We start from the raw sequence: 21,636 nt of genomic DNA, 5'->3' as shown, positions 1-21,636 counted from the left end.
ATAACTTAAGCTGGGCGATTTTAAAGACTTAGAACAGTTGAACTGAAAATCAAAGCAGAGCAGTGAAACAAAACCACTAGGCAAAAGAGAGAAAGTGACTATCACGGTAAATTCAGCAACATATTCACATGCCTAGACATCAGCAAAAAATTGCAAGCCATACTAAGAAAGAGGAAGAGATGGCCCAGCCGAAGGAACAAACAAAAAATCTCAGTGAGGCACAGGATTTCAGACAACTAATCAATGATAATCACACAAATCTCCTAAATCAGTGAGTTGAAGGAAAATATGAATAAAGACATAAAGGATATTAAGAAGACACTGGGTGAACATAAAGAGCAATGTCAAATTGCAAAGAAAAGTAACAGAGTTTATGGGAATGAGAGACACAATGGATGAGATTAAAAATACATTAGGTGCATATAATAATAGCAGATTGAATTAATAGAGAACAGTATTAGTGATATCAAGGACAGAATATCTGAAATTAAAAAGATAGGAGAACAGAAAAAGAAAAGAATAGAAAAAATGGAACGGGATCTTGGAATTGAATGACAGTGTGAAATGCACAAATATACACATTATAATTATTTCTTTTAGTTGCTATTATAAATGGAATTTTTTTTTTCTGATTTCCCCCTCAGGTTGTTCATCAGTAATGTATAGAAATGCTGTTGGTTTTTCCATATTAATCTTTTACCCCACCACTTTGATGAACTCATCTATTAGTTCTAGTAGCTTTGTTGTAGATTTTTCAGGATTTTCTAGAAATAGGATCATATTGTCAGTGAATAGTAAAAGTTTTATTTCTTCCTTTCCTATTTGGATGCCTTTTATTTCTTTATTTCTTTATCTAGCCTAATTGCTCTAGCTAGAGCTTCTAGCACGATTTTGAGTAACAGTGATGACAGTGGGCGTCCTTGTCTTGTTCCTGATCTCAGAGGGAAAGCTTTCAGTTTTTTACCATTGCGTGCAATGCTACCTCTAAGTTTTTCATATATACACTTTACCATATTAGAAAGCTTCCTTCTATTCCTATCTTTTGAGTAGTTTTTATCAAGAAACAACGCTATATTTTGTCAAATGCCTTTTCTGCATCAGTCGAGAGGATCAGGTGTTTTTTTCTTCCATTTATTAATATGGTTTATTACACTAATTGATTTTCTTCTGTAGAAAAACCCTTTCATACCTGGTATAAAATCCACTTGATAGTGATGTATATTTCTTTTAATGTGATTTTGATTTGGTTTACAGGTATTTTCGCTTCTATATTCATTAGAGATATTGATCAGTGATTTTCTATTTCGTTGTATTTTTATCTGGTTTTGGTATTAGGGTGATGTTGGCATCATAGAATGAGGTTGGTAGTGTGCTTTCTTGCTCAGTTTTTTTGGAAGAGCTTGTGCAAAATTGATATTAGATTGTCTTTTTTAAAAAAATATTTATTTTATTTATTTCTCTCCCTTCACGCCCCCACCCCCCGTTGTCTGCTCTCTCTATCCGTTCACTACCTGTTCTTCTGCGTCCTCTTGAATTCTCGGTGGTACCGGGAATCTGTGTCTCTTTTTGTTGCGTCATCATGCTGCATCAGCATATAGTCTATCCTGGAGAAGGATCCATGAGCACTTAAGAAGAATATAAATCCTGCTGTTTTGGGGTGTATTGCTCCTTAAATGTCTGTTAGGTCTAGTACAGTTGTCCATTTTATCTTTTGGCTTTCTGTTGTCATATCTTACTATTGTCTGTCTTTTTACCCTTTAATTTACCCTTACTAATAATCTTCATTTCTATACTCTTCTCCAAGTCTCTTGCCCTTGTTTTTTCCTTTCAGGCTTCAGCACTCCCTTTAATATCTCTTAAAATTCTGGTCTTTTGGTACCATACTTTCTCAGTTTTTGTTCATCTATGAGACTTTAAAGTCACCCTCATTTTTGAAGGACAGTTTTGTCCGATATAGAATTCTTGGCTGCCGGTTTTTCTCTTTCAGTACCTTGAATACATCATGCTACTTTCTTCTCGCCTCCATGGTTTCTGATGACAGGTTGGTACTTAATCTTACTGAGTTTCCCTTTTATGTGATGCTTTGCTTTTCTCCTGCTGCTTTAGGAATCCTTTCATTATCTCTGATATTTGTCATTCTGAATAGTAGGTGTCTCGGAGTATGTCTGTTCAGATTTATTCTGTTTGGGGTACATTGTTCTTCTTAAATATTGATATTTATGTCTTTCATAAGAGTTGGGAAGTTTTGTCCTCATTTTACCAAATATTCTTTCTGCTCCTTTTCCAATTCTTTTCCCCTTCTGGGACACGATAATGTGTACACTTGAATGTTTCACATTATCATTCAATTCCCTGAGACCCTGTCTTTTTTTTCCTATTTTTTTTTCTTTCTGTTCTACTGTCTTCAATTTCAGATGTTCTGTACTTGATATCACTAATTCTGTCTTTGAGCAATTCAAATCTGCTGCTATATGCCTCTAATATGTTTTTTATTTCATCCATTGTATCTTTCCTTCCCATAAGCTCTGTTACTTTACTTTGCAGGCTTTCAAATTGTTTTTTATGCTCACCTCGTGCCTTCTTAATATACTTTTTTATCTCTTTTAGTCATGCTTTACTTCAATTCTTTCAGTTGATTTAGGAGATTTATGTGGTTATCATTGATGAGTTGTTCTGAATGCTGTATCTCATTTAGATATTTGGTTTGTTCCTTTGTCTGGGCCAGCTGTTCCTGTTTCCTAGTATGGCTTGTAATTTTTTGTTGATGTCTAGGCATCTGAGTATGTTGTTGCATTTACCCTCATGGTCAATTTCTCTCTTTTGCCTAGGGTTTTGTGGTTTTTTTTCATGACTTTCCTTTGATTTTGGGTTCAACTTATTTTGAGTTTTTAAAATTTTCCAGATCAAGTTATCAAAATAGGGCCATGGACTCACTAATGGGATGCATATTTTCTCTAAGAAATATTGGACTAAGAGAGACCTAAAAGCAGTTTTTCCTCTTGCAGTTTCTCAAGCAGATAGCTCTTGTCAGCAAACCTTTCCCAGGGAGGTATATTTTTCAACCTCTGCTTGCCTGTGTTTCTGGTCTGGACAGAGCTGAGATTCAGAGCAGGCTCTGCTGGCCAAATTCACTGAAGAGAAACCACTCTCCACCCTTTGCCACACCCTTCCTTTTCCCATGGAGGAAGACACCTCTTCTCCTCTCAGTTGGCTGCTATGGACAATAGGTTTTATCCAAGCTGCATGCCTTGGGGGTGGGGGATAGGTGCCCTTCCTGGCTGCCAGGGGATTTAGTAACTCACAGTTGATGTTTTAGGTTCTTCATCTCTCAGTTCCTTGCCCTCCTGGGGGATGCACAGCACTGTCTTCATCTGCTGACTCCAAAGCAGGTTACTCAGATAGCTTTTGGCCCTTTCTCCATTTATTGAGCCCTGCCTGCCTATTCTGTTGCCATCTTCCCAGAACTCAAGTCATTTAAATTTAGGGATCCTCTAGGATGTCTGAGTGGGGTTGTTAAGTTGATAGTTGAATACATAGGTGTAGGTTTCAGTATAGCTCAGGGCTGGAGATAGAGTTTAGCAAAAGAGAGAAATTGGCCCTCAGAATAAATTCACCAACATATTCAGATGCCTAGACATCAGCACACATTTATAAGCTTTATTAGGAACGGGAAGAGATGGCTCAGCCAATGTGCCACCTCATTCTTAACACCCTATAGTAAAAGAAGATTCTTGTATTTATGTTATTAATCATAAGCCTTATCCCTTTCCACGGTCATTGTTATATATTCCCAATATTATCCTCTGGCTGTCTTTCAACTAACATTAATCTTCCTAGACTACTTGTTTCAGCCACAATTACATCCATACATCAACAGTTTGTTACATTCTTCTTAATATGTGTCACCATCAAGTCCAGCCATCACTGTGTATTTATATTTGACCCTATTAAACGTTCTGTGTACATCCAGCATCTTTTCCCCTTCTCTTCTTACATTCCATTTCCCACCAACCTGCAGTCTATAGACCAACTCTGTAAATCTGCTCATTGTATTTATTTTTTTTAAGATTTATTTCTCTCCCCACCCCCCATTGTCTGCTTTCTGTGTCCATTCGCTGTGTGTGTTCTTCTGTGTCCGCTTGTATTCTTGTCAGTGGCATTGGGAAACTGCATCTCTTTTTTGTTGTGTCATCTTGCTGCGTAAGCTCTCCATGTGTGCGGCACCATTCCTGGGCAGGCTGTGCTTTTTTCATGTAGGGTGGCTCTCCGTACGGGGCGCACTCCTTGTGCATGCGGCTCCCCTACGCAGGGGACACCCCTGCATGGCACAGCACCCTTGTGCGCATCAGCACTGTGTGTGGGCCATCTCGCCACAATGATCAGGAGGCCCTGGGTTTGAACCCTAGACCTCCCATGTGGTAGGTGGACGCTCTATCATTTGAGCAAAATTTGCTTCCCAACTCATTGTATTTAGTTCATATCAGAAAAACCATACAATATTCACCCTTTTATTTATTTATTTAGTTAGTTATCCCCACCCCCCCAAGATAGCTCTTTCATATATCTGCTTGTTGTGTCTGCTCATTGTGTCTGCTTATTGTCTGCTCGTCTCCCTTAGGAGGCACCCAAATGGGTGCCCAACTACCATGTGGGAGTTGGGTGCCCAACTGCTTGATCCACGTCTACTCCTAATATTCATCCTTTTGACAGTAGAAATATATTGTGAGCTACATATGTAAATTTTTTATTTCTAATAGCCACATTTTAAAAAAAGTAAATAAAAATGAGTGAAGTTAATTTTAACAACATATTTTATTTAGCCACTATATCCAAAATACCATGTTAGCATATAGTTAGTCTAAAAAATTATTCAGATATTTCACATTCTTTTTTTAGTGCTAAATTTTGAAATCTAGTGTGTGTTATACTTAAACCTATCTGACGTGTAGCTAGTGGCTACTGTATTAGACACCGCAGCTCTAGTTCATCTTGGCTTTCTCTCACCCTCAGTTTGTGTGGGAGAGCCTTAAATATAATTTCTAGATTTTTCTTTTGCTTTAAGTGGTTCTCACCTGGGGACAATTTTGCAATGCCTAGCAATACCCTCATATATTTCTTGTTGTTACTACTGGCTTCTGATGATGTGTTGCTGAATATTCGACAATGCATTGGACAGCCCCTCGCAAAGAATAATCAGCCCCAGAAGTCAATAATGCTGAAACTGAGAGATCTTGCTTTAACATTTACACTGTAATCAAGCAGTTCTGATTGAGTACTTATTAAAACACACGCACTATAACTTTGTTTTTGATTTCTAATTGCTTTCAGATCAATAATAAAAAATAATTATAGCTAACATTTACATAATCCTTTGAAGTTTATTGCAGCACTTTCACATACATTACCTTATTAACTGGGTTAATCCTTAGTCTTCAGCCAACTCTTTCACAACTGCCTCCATAATCATAATAAGCTTACAAAATTATTATTGCCCGTTATTAGTAAATATCTTTCACTTATTGCATTGTCATTTTAATTTGTCAAGATTTTTGAGGGAACTATCCAAACACCTCTGTGATCTATGTTTTATCATAGTACTGTGTCACATCTTAAGTCTATTCTTATTTTTTCTCCTGTAATGTGGGTTTAACCCTTTAGAACTTGTGTGTGTGGTGGTGGTGGGGGTGTGTGTCTGATGCATATGTTTTTTCTCTGATGTTTACCTAGATTGAAGTAGTAGCCTCTTCTGCTTCTTTCTTTTCCTTCTCTATCCTCATCCAGAGATCCAGAGCCATATTACCCCCACCTCTATCTAGTAAAGGGAAAATAATCTTAATTTTCTCCTTCCCCTTCTGCTTAATGCCAATATCACTTTTATAACATCCCCTATAATAATATATGTATGAGTTTATTTCCAGTAAGATCTAGAATACATATTAAGTCATAGGAAGAAATTTTCCTACTTATTATTAAACTAATTACAACAAAAGGATAAATAAACCACCAAAGTACATTCTCCTATTTGAATAGCATTGCGTAGCAAACTACTATCAGTGCTTAATAAAGAAAATTATTTTTTTCTGAATTAAAAAGGAAAATATTAAAGCCCTTTGTAGTGAAAGAAACATTAAGTTTTCAATAAGATAAGTGAAAAGAAAACAGCCACAAATTGTGTGAATTTGTATGGAAAGGTCACCATAACTTGATGAGATTCTACAAATGCTCAAGGCTGAGAAGTTGGATTCTTGACTGTTATGTAAAATAAGTAAGCATCTGCTGTCTTCTTTCAGGCAAATGCCAAGAAACACAGATTTGAGAAAGCTTATAAAAATTCATCTATTTAAAGAAAATGACATCAGTACTGCTTTCAGTAAGCAAACAATTGGTTAACAAAATGTGATTGCTATAATGCTTCCTTGATTCTTCAAGAGAGGTGCTCATATTTATGCCAAATTGGTTTGAAGGACTTTTCACAATACATTGAAGGGAGGCATAGTTTACCAAGGCCAAAGGAGTAAATTAGGATTTGAAGTATGCCACAGATGATACTTCTTTCAAATTCCACTACTATGACTTTTTTTTTTTAACTTCGAAAAAGAGTGAGATTTTTTATTCCAGAAGGAATAATAGTAAGGTTCCCTTAGAAAAACATAGTTGCTTATTATGTGTTTCCCTAGAAGAATCAACACCAGCTTTATTCAAGCTTGTAATGTAATCTAGACCAAGAGTTTCCCCAGGTCAAATGCTTTCAAGGTCCTCACCACCCATACTGCTATAGTTCATACAAGTTGTCAAATAAAGAGAATTGGTTGGGAAAGGATGCTCTGTGATGATGCATGGGTTTAGTGTATTCAGAACCATTTATCATTCATTGACCTTTTGGTCCCATACATATACATTGCCCATAATTTATTGCGGCATCATTTTAAAAGACAACATTACATATAGGCAATGAAAGTCCACTGATTCCAAGGAATCATTATTTCCTTTTCTTCTTAAGCCCTTTAGAAGTGGATAGTTTGCTCCATTAATATACTTGGTAGGTGGGTCTTTTTATTGTTGTTGTTGTTGTTGCTGAGGTCCCAGGAACTGGAGACTGAACCCAGGACCTCGTATGTGGGTAGCTGGCACTCAACCACTGACACACATCAGCTCCCTTAGTTGGTGTTTTCATTTGTTTGCTTGTTGTTTTTTTTAAGAGGCACTGGCTACCGAACCTGGGACTTCCCATGTGGGAAGCAGGCTCTCAACTGCTTGAGCTACATCTGTTCCCCTCATTTTTAAATTAGTGCTCTTCCTTTCTCCTTAGTTGAATGTAAAAATATCTTTGATTTTCTTAGACTTGTCCACGTAACCACTTTCCCCGCTAAGCCTAATGGATTATAGTAAGCACTTGGAGAACATTTTTGTTGCAGTTTTCTCCCTGTATTGGGATTGGAACATTCAGCTTTTACCTGTCTACTTCCTGCTAGATCACTAGTCCCGAGGAAATGGTTATTTCAGTTAGAGGAAGAAATGGAGAAGTCATTTTGGAATGGAGGACAGACTTAAGGAGGAAACTATAGTGGGTAGGTGGATATGATCAAGGAGATGGAGGAAGAACAGAAGAGCCAAATAAAGTTCATTGAGAAGGCACCAAAGAAAAACTTTATATGCTTCAAAATATTCCCGCTTACCCTTTTTTTCTGAAGCCCAGGTGTAAAGTGGCTTGAGCTTCAGAAAGAACAGAGGCTATTAGCTTAGGGATATGACAGAGAATTAATAGAGCATGAAAGGATGATAGTTTGAGGGGGAAAAAACTTTATTACTACCAAGATATGATTTTTGTGCCTTTTAAGAGTTTAGGACACTTGAGAAATTTCCCTTTCTTTTCTTATGGTTGATTGATTCAATCAATATTAATTCATTTAACAAATCAGGTTCCAGGGATATAGTAGTAAATTAAATAGACATTCTTCCTGCTTTCATGGAAGATAGCCATTGAACAAGTGGTTGGGATTGTGCCAAGTGTAATGAAAGAATATACTACTGGGGTAGCTAAGAGTTTCAGAGACAGTCTCCATGAAAAAGTGATACTTAAGTTGAGATCTGAAGGCTGATTAAGACTGGGAGAAGAGATGCGGGAAGGTTTTCCCAGGTACAAGGAATAGCACGTATACAAAAGCCCCAAGGTCAATGTACTTGCCATGTTGGAGCTAACAGAAGACCTGCAAGTCTAGGCACAGATTACCAAGGGGACAGTGACAAGAGATGATGCTGGACATTAAGGAGGGCCAGATCACAGGAGGCTTAGAAAACCTGATTAGTAAGTTTGGACTTTATTGAGAGGATAATGGGAAGCCATTGTTGAGTTTTAAGTAGTAAGTTGACATCATATTAAATTTTGAGAGAGATCATTCTGGCCTCTATGGTGAAGAGGGAAGGAATGGACACAAGGTGTCCAAAGGTGGCTTATATTAGAATAATGGCAGTAGGGATAGATAGAAGGGGCTTATGAGAGAGATGTTTAGGAAATGGAAACAGGACCAAATTAAAAGGAGTGAAGAATAATAGCTGTATGCATTTATTGAACATTTTATATATGTGAGATACCATGCTAAGACATTTACATGAATCTCATTGAATCCTCAACAACCCTATAAAATAGATATTAATATTTCTGTCCCCGTTTTACAGGTAAGAAATGGATTTAGATTAAACACATTCTGCAGGGTCGCACAACTAGTAATTAGCCACTTCCAGGTTCTGACTTGAGCAAAGGGATGCCATTTCCCTAAAACAGGAAATTCTGCATCAGGTTCAGATTCTGCAGAGGAAAATGATGATTCTCTACTTTGGGGATATGTTAAGCTTGACAGGGCTTTGAAAAATCTGAGTGGATATTAAAGTAGTTGGTTGGATCTCTGTGCACACGCCCTTCTTTGCTGGAGGAAGTCTCCATTGTGTTGAATGAGGCAAAATCCTGGTTTAGCCATTCATGGCAAGCAGAGTAGGTACCTGAATTTTTGTGTTTTTAGACACATTAGAAGACACATTAGTATATTGTAATATTAGTATATTAGTATATTGTGTATATATATATTATTGTTCCATTAAATGAGTTGACTGAAATTGGGGATAATAAAATGAGCATAAGACTTTAGAAATCCAAGTATATTCCCTTTTACTTGAAAAACCACTGATTGTATTAATAAAAGCAGAATCTTTAACTTAAAACTGGTTAATTAGCTGTGATTTCAGAAATGTAAATTGAACCGTAATTCACAAAATAGCCAAATGTCCCTTCTTATAGCTATAATTTTCCAATGGCATGTCATATTTTTCCTCATCCCCTCTTCCAAGTTTATGCATGACAGTTCTTACCTAGTTTTTTAGTTAGCATCACCTAGCAACTTATAATTAAACACAAAGGAAATAAAATGTCCTATTGTGTTGCTTCAGACTCAATCTTAATTTTTAATTTCTAATTAAAATCACTGCAAATTTTAAGCCCTGTAAACTCACTTTTTATTTAGAAATTGCTTCTCACTAGTATATGAAAACTGTAAAGTTTGCAAAATGTTTTACATGGTGTTCCAAATATCATCTGTCAGAGCATGAACATATGCTAGCTACAGCAATATGTTAAATAAGGCAAAGAAGGAATTTTCTTTGCATCACTTTCCAAACTCTATTGACTGTACGACTAGATCTAGTTGAATGAAATAAGGTTGAGAAACAATTTGGATGAATTTATAAACAACTTTTCTGGTTAACTGAAGCCCAGGGCTCTGTTTTTCACAATGCTCTAACTTTGCTTAGTCTTTCTGCTTTGATGCTGGTTGTATGTAGCAAAAGCTGGTCATGTATAATAAAATCAGTGACCTTGTCTAAATGACTCCCTGCTGCATCCCCAGCACTAGAATCGTGCCCGGCACACAGTAGGAATTCAATAAATCTATGTTGAATAAATAGCCACACAACAATAAAAACTCATCATCCACCATTTAATAAGGTATTAGTATGTTCCAGATATTGGGTTAAAGATTTTATACATATTATCTCATTTGATTTCTTAAATTACTGCCCCCATTTTATATACAAGGACAGTGAGGAAACTGAGGCTTACCCTGATGATGTCTTTTGCCTTTTGTTCAGAGCTGGTAATAGTATATCTAGGACTGAAACCTGGGGCTATTGGACTTCAAGATTTATACCATTTTAGCTCAAAATCTTAAGACAGGTGGGGTTTCTCTCCCTTTTTGTTTAGACACCATTCCTGTAAGTCTACCATTTCCAAATTTATTTTGAAGTATAATAAGATGACAACATTTTTTTCTGATCACTTTTTCTTTCTAGTCTTTAATCTGAGTGATGGAACTGGATTGGTGTATGTTTTACAGATGTGACAGAAATATAAACTTAACATTTTCTAATTTGATATGATGGGAAGGAGAGAAAAATACTTGTGTATTATTTGATACTGATTGAAAAGCCTAAACATTAGGAATATATTTTAAGTCACTTTAATTTTTTATGTCTCTGATTGATCTGGAAAAAGAAGTAGGTTAAAAGTGATCTGTGTGTAGTTGTTTCTATTATTACTGTAGTTGTTCAAATGGGATTTTTGTTTTCTAATAAAACATGGTAAATGAATTTAGAAGAAACAAACCTTATTCTACATGTATAGTTTGTTTTTTTAAGTAGGAGATATGGAAATGATTTTTTTAAAGTAATATGATATAATGTACTATATATAAAAATTCAGAATTACTCCATGGATTTTCTGAGTCTTTAAAATACAGCACTAATCATCTGTATCAGTGTTTTCTGAAGTTCTGTGAGGGCTGGTGAGCCCAGTTCACTGGCCGATCTTCCCTGCCACCACCTTCTCTTTCCACTTAACCTTATCCTTGTGCTAATCTGGCAATGCCAAGACATATTTCCTTTGTTTTCTGAAAGACATGGTGTGTTATACCAGTAAAAGGGCTTTGCAAATCACTGAATTTAAAAAAAAAATTTTTTTTTAAGGTTTTTTGTTTGTTTATTTATTACTCATGCCTTTTTGTATGAGCTCGCTGTCTGCTTTCTGTGTCCATTTGTTTTGTGCTCATCTTTTTGGGGGGGGAGGCACTGGCAGTGAACCCAGGACCTCCCATGTGGGAAGGAGGTGCCCATTGGTTTGAGCCACCTCTGTTTCCCTGAATAAAAAATTTTAATCTGTCTCTGTTGCTTCACTTTAAGAATTCAAGGAAACCTACTAAGGAACACATTTTTTAATGCTAATTTTAAATGCTATTACTTCATGATATTGTTTGGTTTGGTGCATCCTATAATGAATCCTGTAATATAAAGAGATAGCATTGTATGTACCCATTCTTAATGAGATTAAATTATAATGGAAACATTTCCACCCTTCTTGTCTACCCAAAGCCTGTTTTCCTCCCTTTGTAATTCCCAGAAAGTTTAGCCTGCCAATTGGTTATTGCTGCCACCTAGTGTCTCAATGTGGAATTGCCTTTTTTAGAAGGTTCGCGCTATTCTACAGTTATAGAAATAACTATTTCAGAGCAACAGTTGTTTTTCGCTGTACTCTGAAATCGTAGTACTCTGAAGTAGAGAGACTACGAGTAGCATGCATTCCACAGGGAAAACGTGGAACTAATAGAGCAGAAGAGATTCTTTGAGTCTCGTAAAGAACTCTAGTATAGGGCAAATTGCCAGCGTTATCAGGCATGTACTTCCCTGCATAAAATTGGACTCAGTGCTTTGAAAGGTCTATTCCAGCTTTAACAGTTTTTTTTCCCTGTATTTTTTTTTTATTATAAAAGCATAGTCCTTATTCATGATACTATTTATTTCTTTGAGCTAAAGTTCTAGGTGTGGAGCGTGTTTTCTAATAGGGCTTGTTAAGTAGATATCCATATATTCATTATCTGAGTACATAGCTTTGAATGCTTTCCTTTCCCCAATTAGCAGAGACAGATCTGAAGACTTTTCTGTTGTTACTACTGCCTTAACCAGAATAACACTTCCCTGCTTTGTTTGGATATTGCTGGGCTTCCTTTGCTGTAGGACATGTTAAGATTGCAAAATCAACAATGCTGCTTATAAAGTTCCCAGATTATTTTTGAAAAAAATCAAAATCTGGATTCCAGAAGATTTATAATTATATCATTCAAGCTTCTTTAGCATTTTGAAATATAGCATTAATATTTCTATGGGCTAGAAAGACAGCTGAAATAGAAATTTTCTTTTCTAGCTATAGGAAAAATGGATTTGCTGTATGAAATGGGATTTTTTTTTTTAACCCTGAAGAATTTTACAATTTGGTAAAACCTTTGTCTTCTGAGGATACTATTGTTGCAAATTGACTTTGTAAAGCATATTTTGCTTATGGATAGCATTTTAACAGATATTTAGGCATATTACTATTTTTCTTAGTCACACTGTCAATAAATTATTTATCATTTATAATTCTGTAGGCGGTCAAAGCAAAGTCAGATAAACACAAAGCCTCACTTTCAACTAGTTTTGGCTTAATTGTTAACAGAGCTTTCATAGAATTGATTCCAAGGACCCTTAGGTGGGTGGAGTCCCTACTGAACAAACTAAAAATGGATTTAGATCTGCTGTTATTAATTCTGTTTATATACTATCCCTATTCCAGTTGGCCTGAATCCTACTTGAATATAATTTGCTTTCCCATTATCCTTTGCTTACAGGTTTTCAGATAGGTTTCAGTGATCTTGTTCAAACCATCCTGACCAAATTTTGTAAGTAGAATCTAGGATCACAGCCTCAAGTAACTGGCTTTAAAGCTACATATAGAACCTGTATTGGGTTTTTCTCTGAGCGAATTTTGTTAGTCGATTGAAAAAGTTACCATTACTACTATCAGGTTTATCTGGCATAATGCCTTATAAGCATTAACAGACTGATCATAATTTCATTATATTTTCACTACTGAAATTTTTCTATTCACAATTTTATTAAACATTGCTGTCAGTTTTCTGTTCATTGTTCAATTATTACTGGTATTTTTCTGAATCACATACTGGATGAAAGCGTAGCCAGCTTCCTAAGTCAAATTTCGTGGATTCAAACCCTGACCTTGCTTTGCTCTATGACCTTAGGCAAGTTATTTCACCTCTGTGAACTTCAATATTTGTGTATGGCAAGTATTTATTGAATGATTAAATGAGCTTTCATTTTAGAGATGAAGAAACCAAGGTGCATGTCTTAATCCCAGGTCATTCATTTTCTGAAACAGTTACAACTAGAACTCAAGTTTCCAGCCTCATAGATTGCAGTACTTTCTGCTCTTTCTTCTATAGTATGAAAATTCAAGCTCCAAAGAAGGATTAAGCTATCTACAAATGACTGTACTACCAAAGGCAGAGTACACGAACCCCAAAGTGGGGAGTGTAAATCCTCTTGTGAGGGGCCAGATGGGAAGTACAGGAAGGCTTAATGAAGGAGGTGACATTGAACTGGACTTTTAAGGATGTTGTATTAGTCAGCCAAAGGGTACCAGGCATTATAAAGGGTATTTATTTGGGGTAGGAGCTTACAGTTAACCAGGCCATAAAGCGTAAGTTACTTCCCTCACCAAAGTCTATTTGGAGCAAGATGGCTGCCAATGTCTGCCAGGGTTCAGGCTTCCTGGGTTCCTACATTCCTAGGACTTGCTTTTCTCTGGGTTCAAGGTTCCTTCCTTCCTGGAGCTGGCTTCTCTTTCCTCTGTGTGCTGACTTCCCTGGGCTCCAGCTTAGGTCTTTAGCATCAAACTCCAACATCAAAACTCCAACACCAGAAACCCCCTACTCTGTTCTTTGCCTTTGTGAGTCCCAACCCCTTGGTGGTTGGGGACTCAACACCCTAGTCATAACTCAGTCATGCCCAGGTACGTACAGATCAGATTACAAGCATAATCCAATATTTCTTTTTGGAATGCATCAATAATATTAAAATGCTACAGATGCCGAGATTTTGGATACAAAGATGTATGAAAGATTACTCCTGCTATTAATGGTATGTTATGTAATTTTATAATATAATTTTAGTCTTGATAGTTTCAATCCCATTCATTTTTTAAAATCTTAAAATATGCCTATTACCTGGCTAATGATCTTGTCTTATTTCAGTTAACAATGTGGGAACGTCGTACGAGTATCCTGAGTCCTTTTTGAATGTCTCGGACTTGGACAATGTAAGTCTTTCTCTGTATATTATGGTAACAAAAAGAATTCAGGCAGGAATTAGTGAGGCAATATGGTGTAATAATTAAGACTGAGCTGCTTGGGATTTGCACTCTGGCTTTTCTGTTTACTACCTGAGTTACCCTGGGGATAATCCCAGCCACGGTCATTGTCAGCTCCCTCGTCCATAAAATAGGCAGCTTTACAGCAATGCTGGAAGGAATGAAGGAGAGAATCTTTATAACGTCATTTGTACAGTGCCAGATTAAATAATAACTTTAGTTGGTTATTATTTTTATTATTGTATCAAAACAGCTTTAAGAATTAGGATTCTAAAAATCAACTTAAAAACATAAATGTGTTAATATAGCATTATGGTTGATTCAGGTGCTCTGAATCACCTGCTCTACCAAACTAAAAGGTATATCTTTTTTGCATACATAATCCTTTAACAAAACCTAGAAAAGCATCATTATTGAGGGAATGTATAAATTTTAAAAAATTGTTGAAAATCGTAGATTCAATAATTTCTACTTTCCATATTAGCAGGGTGGAAATTGCAAAGCATTCATATTTATTTTAAGTTTAGTGTGTCTTTTCACTTCCAGATTTAACTTGCACCTATACCTTGAATTTTGCACATTAGCATGAATTGCTGCTGTTGGTAGAAAATATTGTAAAACTGAGAGTAAAAGAATATCTGCCTCTCCACACCAATTCCAAGCATTTTCTAAGGTCTTGGTAGCATCTGGGGAGATTTTTGACGCATTCTGGGTTATTCAAATACATATCCAAATAGTCACTTTCATTATCTAAGCTCTATAAAACTATCAATATTTTTTGCAGACCATCAAGAAACTGATAAATGTTAACATCGTTTCTGTTTGTAAGGTAAGCAATCTCTTTAGAAATAAATGTCACTCTTTTTTTTTTTTACATATTTTTTAATTTTTAAAGATGTTTTAGATTACATAAATGTTACACTGAAAATATTTCATCCTTTTTCAATCCCTTCTATTTGATAACATTGACATAATCAGTTTGTGCACGTCAGTCAATTCTTGTTTAGATATAGGTATATTTACCCCTTGTGGTGGTGCCTAGATGTCTGCTCAGAAATTCTAGTTAGTTTTACTATCCTAATTAAAGGCTTATAATTAGGTAGATACCTGTTTTTTGTTTTATTTTAACATGTACTCAAAAATCAAATAGAAATGGCACTTGGATTATTTATGCTTGTCTTCCCTTCCAGTAGTACAACTAAATTTGGACTAAGGGTCAAGAAGCCTTTTCCAAATCCACAAGAAATCTAAATTTAGAAAAATACAATGTTAGATGAAACATTGTATTAGATTAATAACACTATATAATTTAAATTTGAAGATACATTATACCATTCAGTCATTCCTTAGTAGGAAACCCCAAAATTAACCTCAGGCTTGAGACAAAGAGACTTTTTTGCAATCAAAAACAAAAATAAAAGCAAGTTTGATTTTTAATTAAAACTAACATGTTCCCATTGTTAACAACTTAAAGCAATGGAGCAGGGAAGGAAGGAAGCAGTGAAGGCTCCCAGCTAACTTGTACCCTAGCTGCCTGTATTGATAAGAACACGTAGACAGATCTATTGTTGTGGTGTGCATATTTTTTCCCCTGCTTTTAATATTTGGGCACACTTGTATGAGTGAACCTGTAGAACAAACTTAGAGAAGTGGATTTGCTTGGCTAAAAGATTTTTGCATTTAAAATTTTGATAGATGTTACCAAATTACCTTTGATAAAAGAAAAATACTTGTTCTAGTTTACATTCTTACCAACATTGTATGAGAGTGCTTTTCTCCATCCTTTTTAACACTAGATATAATGAATTTTTAAAAATTTACCTGGTAGGCAATGAATAACATATTATTTAATTATATTCTTTAAATTTCCTTTGCATATTCTTCCCAGTGTTTATATGTGTAAATTGTTTTTTCATGTCTTTGCCCATTTTTGTATTAAATTATTTGCCTTTTAAAATTCACTAGCTTTCCTAATCTACATTTTGGATCTTAACACTGCCACATATTTTACAAATATTTCCCCCCCGGCTCTCATTTTATTTGTATTTTAATTTTGGTCATGATGTCTTATCATTTAGAAGTTCTATTTTTTTCACTTGACAAAGCTCTTTTCTTTTTTCTTGTGGCGCCTGGGTTTTTTGTTTGGGATAGGACTCTCTTCCCTACCTTCAAGATAAGATAATTTTGTAAAAAGACTCTACTTTCTTTTCTTACTTTGCCTTTATAGTTGTCTTTTTTTTCTACTTTTTGTTTGTTTGAATCATTAAGCTGAGGAGAATTTATTTTTGTGAATTGTGTGAAATAGGGATCCAATTTCTAATTTAATTTTTTTTTCTAAATAGATAACTGACTGATTTGCTCTTAAAGAATCTATCCTTTCCCTACTGGCTGAATATGGAAAATTTATTTTTTGTTTCATTCTTCTATTTTTCTATTCCTTTGCTCTATTTTAATTACTCTTTTGTTTTATATCTGCTTGGATGTATCTTCCCCCCATTTAAAACATTTCTTTGTTAATCTTATTTATGCTTCCAGATAAATTTGTGACTTGACTTGTCAATATCTCCTTACCATATATATATATATATGCATATATACACTTGTAATTTCATATTGATTTTTTATAAGAATTAAATTTATAGATTAACTTGAGAGAGAATTGGTATCTACAATATTATATCTTTCTAGAAAAATGGTATGCTTTGTTTATTCAGGTCCTTTATGGTCTTCCTGGAAGATTTAGAATTTGCTACTTATCAATCTCATGTATTTCTTAGGTTTGGTCCTAGATAACTTAGAGTTTTCTTCACTGATGTGAATAGGATCTCTTTCCTATTAAACTTTCCCACTTTTTTTGTTGTTTTTATATAGAAAAAAATCTTCTGTGTTTTTTGAATGGTCATTTTACATCTCGCCATCTCCTTCCTCTCCTTATCCATGATAATATTAGCTGACATTTAAAAAATTAGTTTCTATGTGTCTGCCACTGTTTAAGTGCTTTATATATATTTTAACTCATTTAGCTGTTACTTCTGGTATTTACCACCATATTTCTAAGTAATATCCATATGCTAATCTTAAGTTCATCAATTTAGGCATTTGTATTGATTTTTGTTAATCTTATGCCACGTCCAACTTTTCATATATCACTGTGCCTTTCCCTGTGTAATGCATGTGTAGTTTAAAAATGTAATTCATTTTGATAAGACAAATAAAATTTTGGTAGCTAGCTACTTAAAGTCACCTCATTGTAAGTGACCAATTATTTTATAAAATAATCACTCCCACTGTATCTTTTTTGTTGTTTTTATAACCACGTTTTTTTCGCATGTAAGATTCAGTTTAAGTGGGGTACATGAGTAACAACTGGTACCATGAGTAGAACCCATACAGCACAAGACTGATATACATAAATCGTGTTTAATATAAATATAACTATATATATTTTAAAGGTATTTCCCTTGGCATATTTCCCTAAATGTAATAATCCTTCCTTCATGATCCGTATAAGCTTTCAAGTTAATTAGATAACTCCATCATTTAGTAGTTACATGACCATGGACAAGTTACTTAACTTCCATGCTCAGTTTTTTTGCCTGTAAATTAAGGAAGATAATTCTTACATTATGAGAATGTTATGAGAATTAAGGATAATAGGTATAAACCTCTTAAAATTGTGCCCAGATCATAGTAAGGGCTCTGAAACTGTTATTTTTATTTGGTTAAACTTATAGCAGATGAGAACTGTAGTAAATCTGTGCAGCTGTGATATTCTTTTTTGAGCAAAGTTTTTCTGATCAAAATCAGTATCACTTCTAATCTCCAGTATGTGTGTTTTATGATTTTGCCTTTTGAAATAAACAATGTGTGCTATTATTTTGAAAATCTCTTCTATTATTACTTTTGGCCAAATGCTTAAAAATAATGAGTGTTAAAACTACATAAATGTTTTATAATATATTGTAATGACTTGTGATGAAGAATATGTACAAGTGTTTGAATTTTATTTTATAGAATTGTTAATACTAGCTACAAATTAGTCTTCTGATCATTTTAATGCCTCTGGTGATAAAATGTCTATAGAGTTTTTACTCTAGGTACGTTAGATATTTTTCTTATCACCTCCTGCTTGTCTGTACTTACATGTTTGTAAAAACCTGGTCCTCTCTGTCATCCAAAAAATATATTTTTGGCTGGCATTCTGCAGAATAATGATAAAAGACCAAGGACCTTCATCTGTGGGAACAGTCAGCGTGTACTTGTGGTAATCATGTCATGTTGCTGCCTGAAGACTGAGTAGTGCAGGAGGGAAAGTGGGATGAAGCAGTATAGATCCAACAGCACTTTCAACTTTTTGAAATAAATGATGACATAAAAATGAGGCACCAGTCCTAATATCTTCACAAATTGTAAAATTCTTTTCCTGCCTTTTCATTCTTCCTCTTCTACTTTCCTTTTTTCTCATTGGCATATACATTTGTTCTCATGAAATGAGTTAGTGGAAACAAATGCTAATTTGTTAAACACTTAGGAACCATATGGATATGAAGTATCACCAGCAGAAGAACTGAATATATTCTTAAAATTTTAATATGTAAGCCCTTTATTTTTCCCCAAACCAAATCCCATTTAAGAAATGCAAAGAGAATTTCGTTTTTAAAGCACTTCCTCCTAAAGCCAAATAGTCATCCTTTATCTTTAGTGTAGATCTAAATTTTCCTCTACTTCTTTTAATGGAATATCAATTCATAATTCATAATTCAGTTTATTCATAATGGAATTAAAAACATCTGGAGGACAGCCCAATAGTTTTGTTGTTCTATAGGCAGGATCAATGTAGTCATTGTCACTGTAGCAGTTTTAATTGTGAGTGTTCAGATGTGGAAATGGTTTGACTAAAGCATAAGTGAGTGACAAGTAGTGGCAAACCGGAAGGTCAGATAACAAGTTAGGATGTAGTTGTGCAGGAATTTGAGTGTGTTCTCTAGAGGATGGCAAGCCATTAAAAGGCTTTAAAGTAGAAGAAAGGTATGATCTGATCTTCATTTCAGAAAGCAGTTCCAGTGGTAAAGTGACATGGAGATATATATTTTATGGTATATGTGTTTATCTTATTTAGAATAGGTAGACATTCACTTTGAAGTTTTGTGTGTGAAATCCCCAAGTATTGGGCTCTCTCATGCTCTTGTGATTTGCCCTATGCTATTTTTCGGTCAACTGTGTCTATTTTCCCTTAGTTGTCTGGGTTATGTTGCCAAAGCTAGGGTTACATTTTCAGTAGCAATGATCTTTTGAAACCCTGGGGCAACTTAAAAGAAGATGAAAACTGGTCTGGTGGTAGTTTACAATGACTGGACATCAGGGGAACTAGGCTTGGATATATGCAGCTAGTACCACAACAAGTGTATCAGAAAAGGCTTATAGGAAATGGACTTGGCCCAGTGGTTAGGGCGTCCGTCTACCACATGGGAGGTCCAAGGTTCAAACCCTGGGCTTCCTCTACTTGTGTGGAGCTGCTCCACGTGCAGTGCTGATGCACGCAAGGAGTGCTGTGCCACGCAGGGGTGTCCCCGCGTAGGGGAGCCCCACGCGCAAGAAGTGAGCCCCGTAAGGAGAGCTGCCCAGCGCGAAAGAAAGTGCAGCCTGCCCAGGAATGGTGCCACACACATGGAGAGCTGACACAACAAGATGACGCAACAAAAAGAGACACAGATTCCTGTGCCGCTGACAACAACAGAAGTGGACAAAGAGGAACACACAGTGAATAGACACAGAGAACAGAAACAGACAACTGGGGTGGGGGGGGGGTAGAGAAATAAATAAATAAATAAATCTTTAAAAAAAGAAAAGAAAAGGCTTATAGGAGAAATAACGATCTCTTCTCACCATTGGTGTTGGACCAAGTTTTTTCTCCTCACCTAATCACATAATAGGGGATGAGGCCTGAGTAGTATACTAGGAGAAACTGGGGAAAAGTCAGCTTGCTCTTGTGACCTTTGACTCATCCCCCTGATTTGGATATGTTTGCTGGGTAAGACCCTGGCATTTTTCGTTAAGTCCTGTGCTACATTCAGTGAGCTTTGAATGACTAGGCTTTACTGGATTTCTTTAGGTCCAGGGTCATTGCTTGGCTCCACCTGCTCCTGTCCCAGATCAATAGATCAGATGATTGAAAAATTGTCTAAGTCCTACATTCCAGCTTGGGGAATGGTAAAAGCAAAATATCTTGAGACCAAAGCAATTACAGGTCATCACCAGATGAAAGTGGTAATGTGATATAGTAGAATATTGGAGAAGAAATAATTACCAGAATATTTTGACTGTAAACACCTGATGCTTAATCACAAAGTCCACTTTAGCTCTCCCAGATCATCTGATTATTCCACTTTCATCTTACCCAATAATTTAGGCTTATTCCTTTTGTCCCCTCTCAGTGGCTTACTTAACTAGGCTTTACCATTAGCAGACGTAATATTGGTAGTTAAGGCAACCCTAGGGGTGTTTAGAAGCCTTGTTGCCTGCCTTTCCAGTTTTGCTCCCAAATCCTTCAGGGCTGGATTTAGGCTTGTCTTATTCCCTGCAGAGCAGGGTAAAAAGAGCGAATGTATTGAAATTCTATATAGGTGACCAGTATGATGGGTAGATTGGTCTCAAACTGAACTAGAAGGTCCTCATAGCTGGGCTGTTCTCTTATGATTTCACGTGCTCTGTGAGTGACATCTAAGATAAAGCTTATTTCTCATCAAGAACGATGGCTTTTAACCAGAAAGGCAAAATTTAGAGATAATTAGACCTCCAGCTATTGAACCACACAACACTCCTCTAAAATAGTTCAGATTTTTTTTTAAAAAAGATACTTAGATTACATAAATGTTACATAAAAAATATAGGGGATTCCCATATGCCCTGCTCCCCACACCTCCCACATTTTCCCACATTAACAACATCCTTCATTAGAGTGGTACATTCATTGCAATTGATGAACTCATTTTGGAGCATTGCCATTAAGCATCAATTAAAGCTTACCTTGTAGTTTATACGCTCTCCTTCCCAGTTCTGTGGGTTATGGCAAGATTTATAATGGCCTGTATCCGTCGTTGCAATGTCATTCATTATAATTTCCAAGTCACGAAAATGCCCCCATATTACACCTGTTTTTCCCTCTCCCTGCCCTCAGAATCTCCAGTGGCCACTGCCTCCACATCAATAATATAATTTCTTCCATTGCTAGAATCATAATAAGTCTGTAATAGAATACCAGTAAGTCTACATTAGTCCATAGTTCATTCCCCAATCCTGGGGATTCTGGGATGGTGATGTCCACTCTACCTCTAATTGAGAGAGGGCTGCAGTCCACTAGGGCTGATGAATGGGACTCTCTTGCTTGCAGTTGT

General features: G+C 35.8%; 1 protein-coding gene across 8 annotated transcripts in view; it reads left to right on the top strand.

Annotated features, from left to right (window-relative positions):
* HSD17B12 (hydroxysteroid 17-beta dehydrogenase 12) overlaps positions 1 to 21,636 on the top strand; it is a 266,735-nt gene that overhangs the window by 204,964 nt on the left and 40,135 nt on the right. For all 8 annotated transcript variants that reach the window (XM_071218088.1, XM_071218087.1, XM_058305500.2 and 5 more), the window contains 2 exons: positions 14,127 to 14,191; positions 15,027 to 15,071. In XM_071218088.1, coding sequence (XP_071074189.1) covers positions 14,127 to 14,191; positions 15,027 to 15,071 — 110 coding nt within the window. The remainder of the gene's footprint in view (positions 1 to 14,126; positions 14,192 to 15,026; positions 15,072 to 21,636) is intronic.

This window comes from Dasypus novemcinctus, chromosome 10 (assembly GCF_030445035.2).
Source record: "Dasypus novemcinctus isolate mDasNov1 chromosome 10, mDasNov1.1.hap2, whole genome shotgun sequence".
Lineage (NCBI taxonomy): Eukaryota > Metazoa > Chordata > Mammalia > Cingulata > Dasypodidae > Dasypus > Dasypus novemcinctus.
This window is presented reverse-complemented; position numbering and strand designations above follow the sequence as displayed.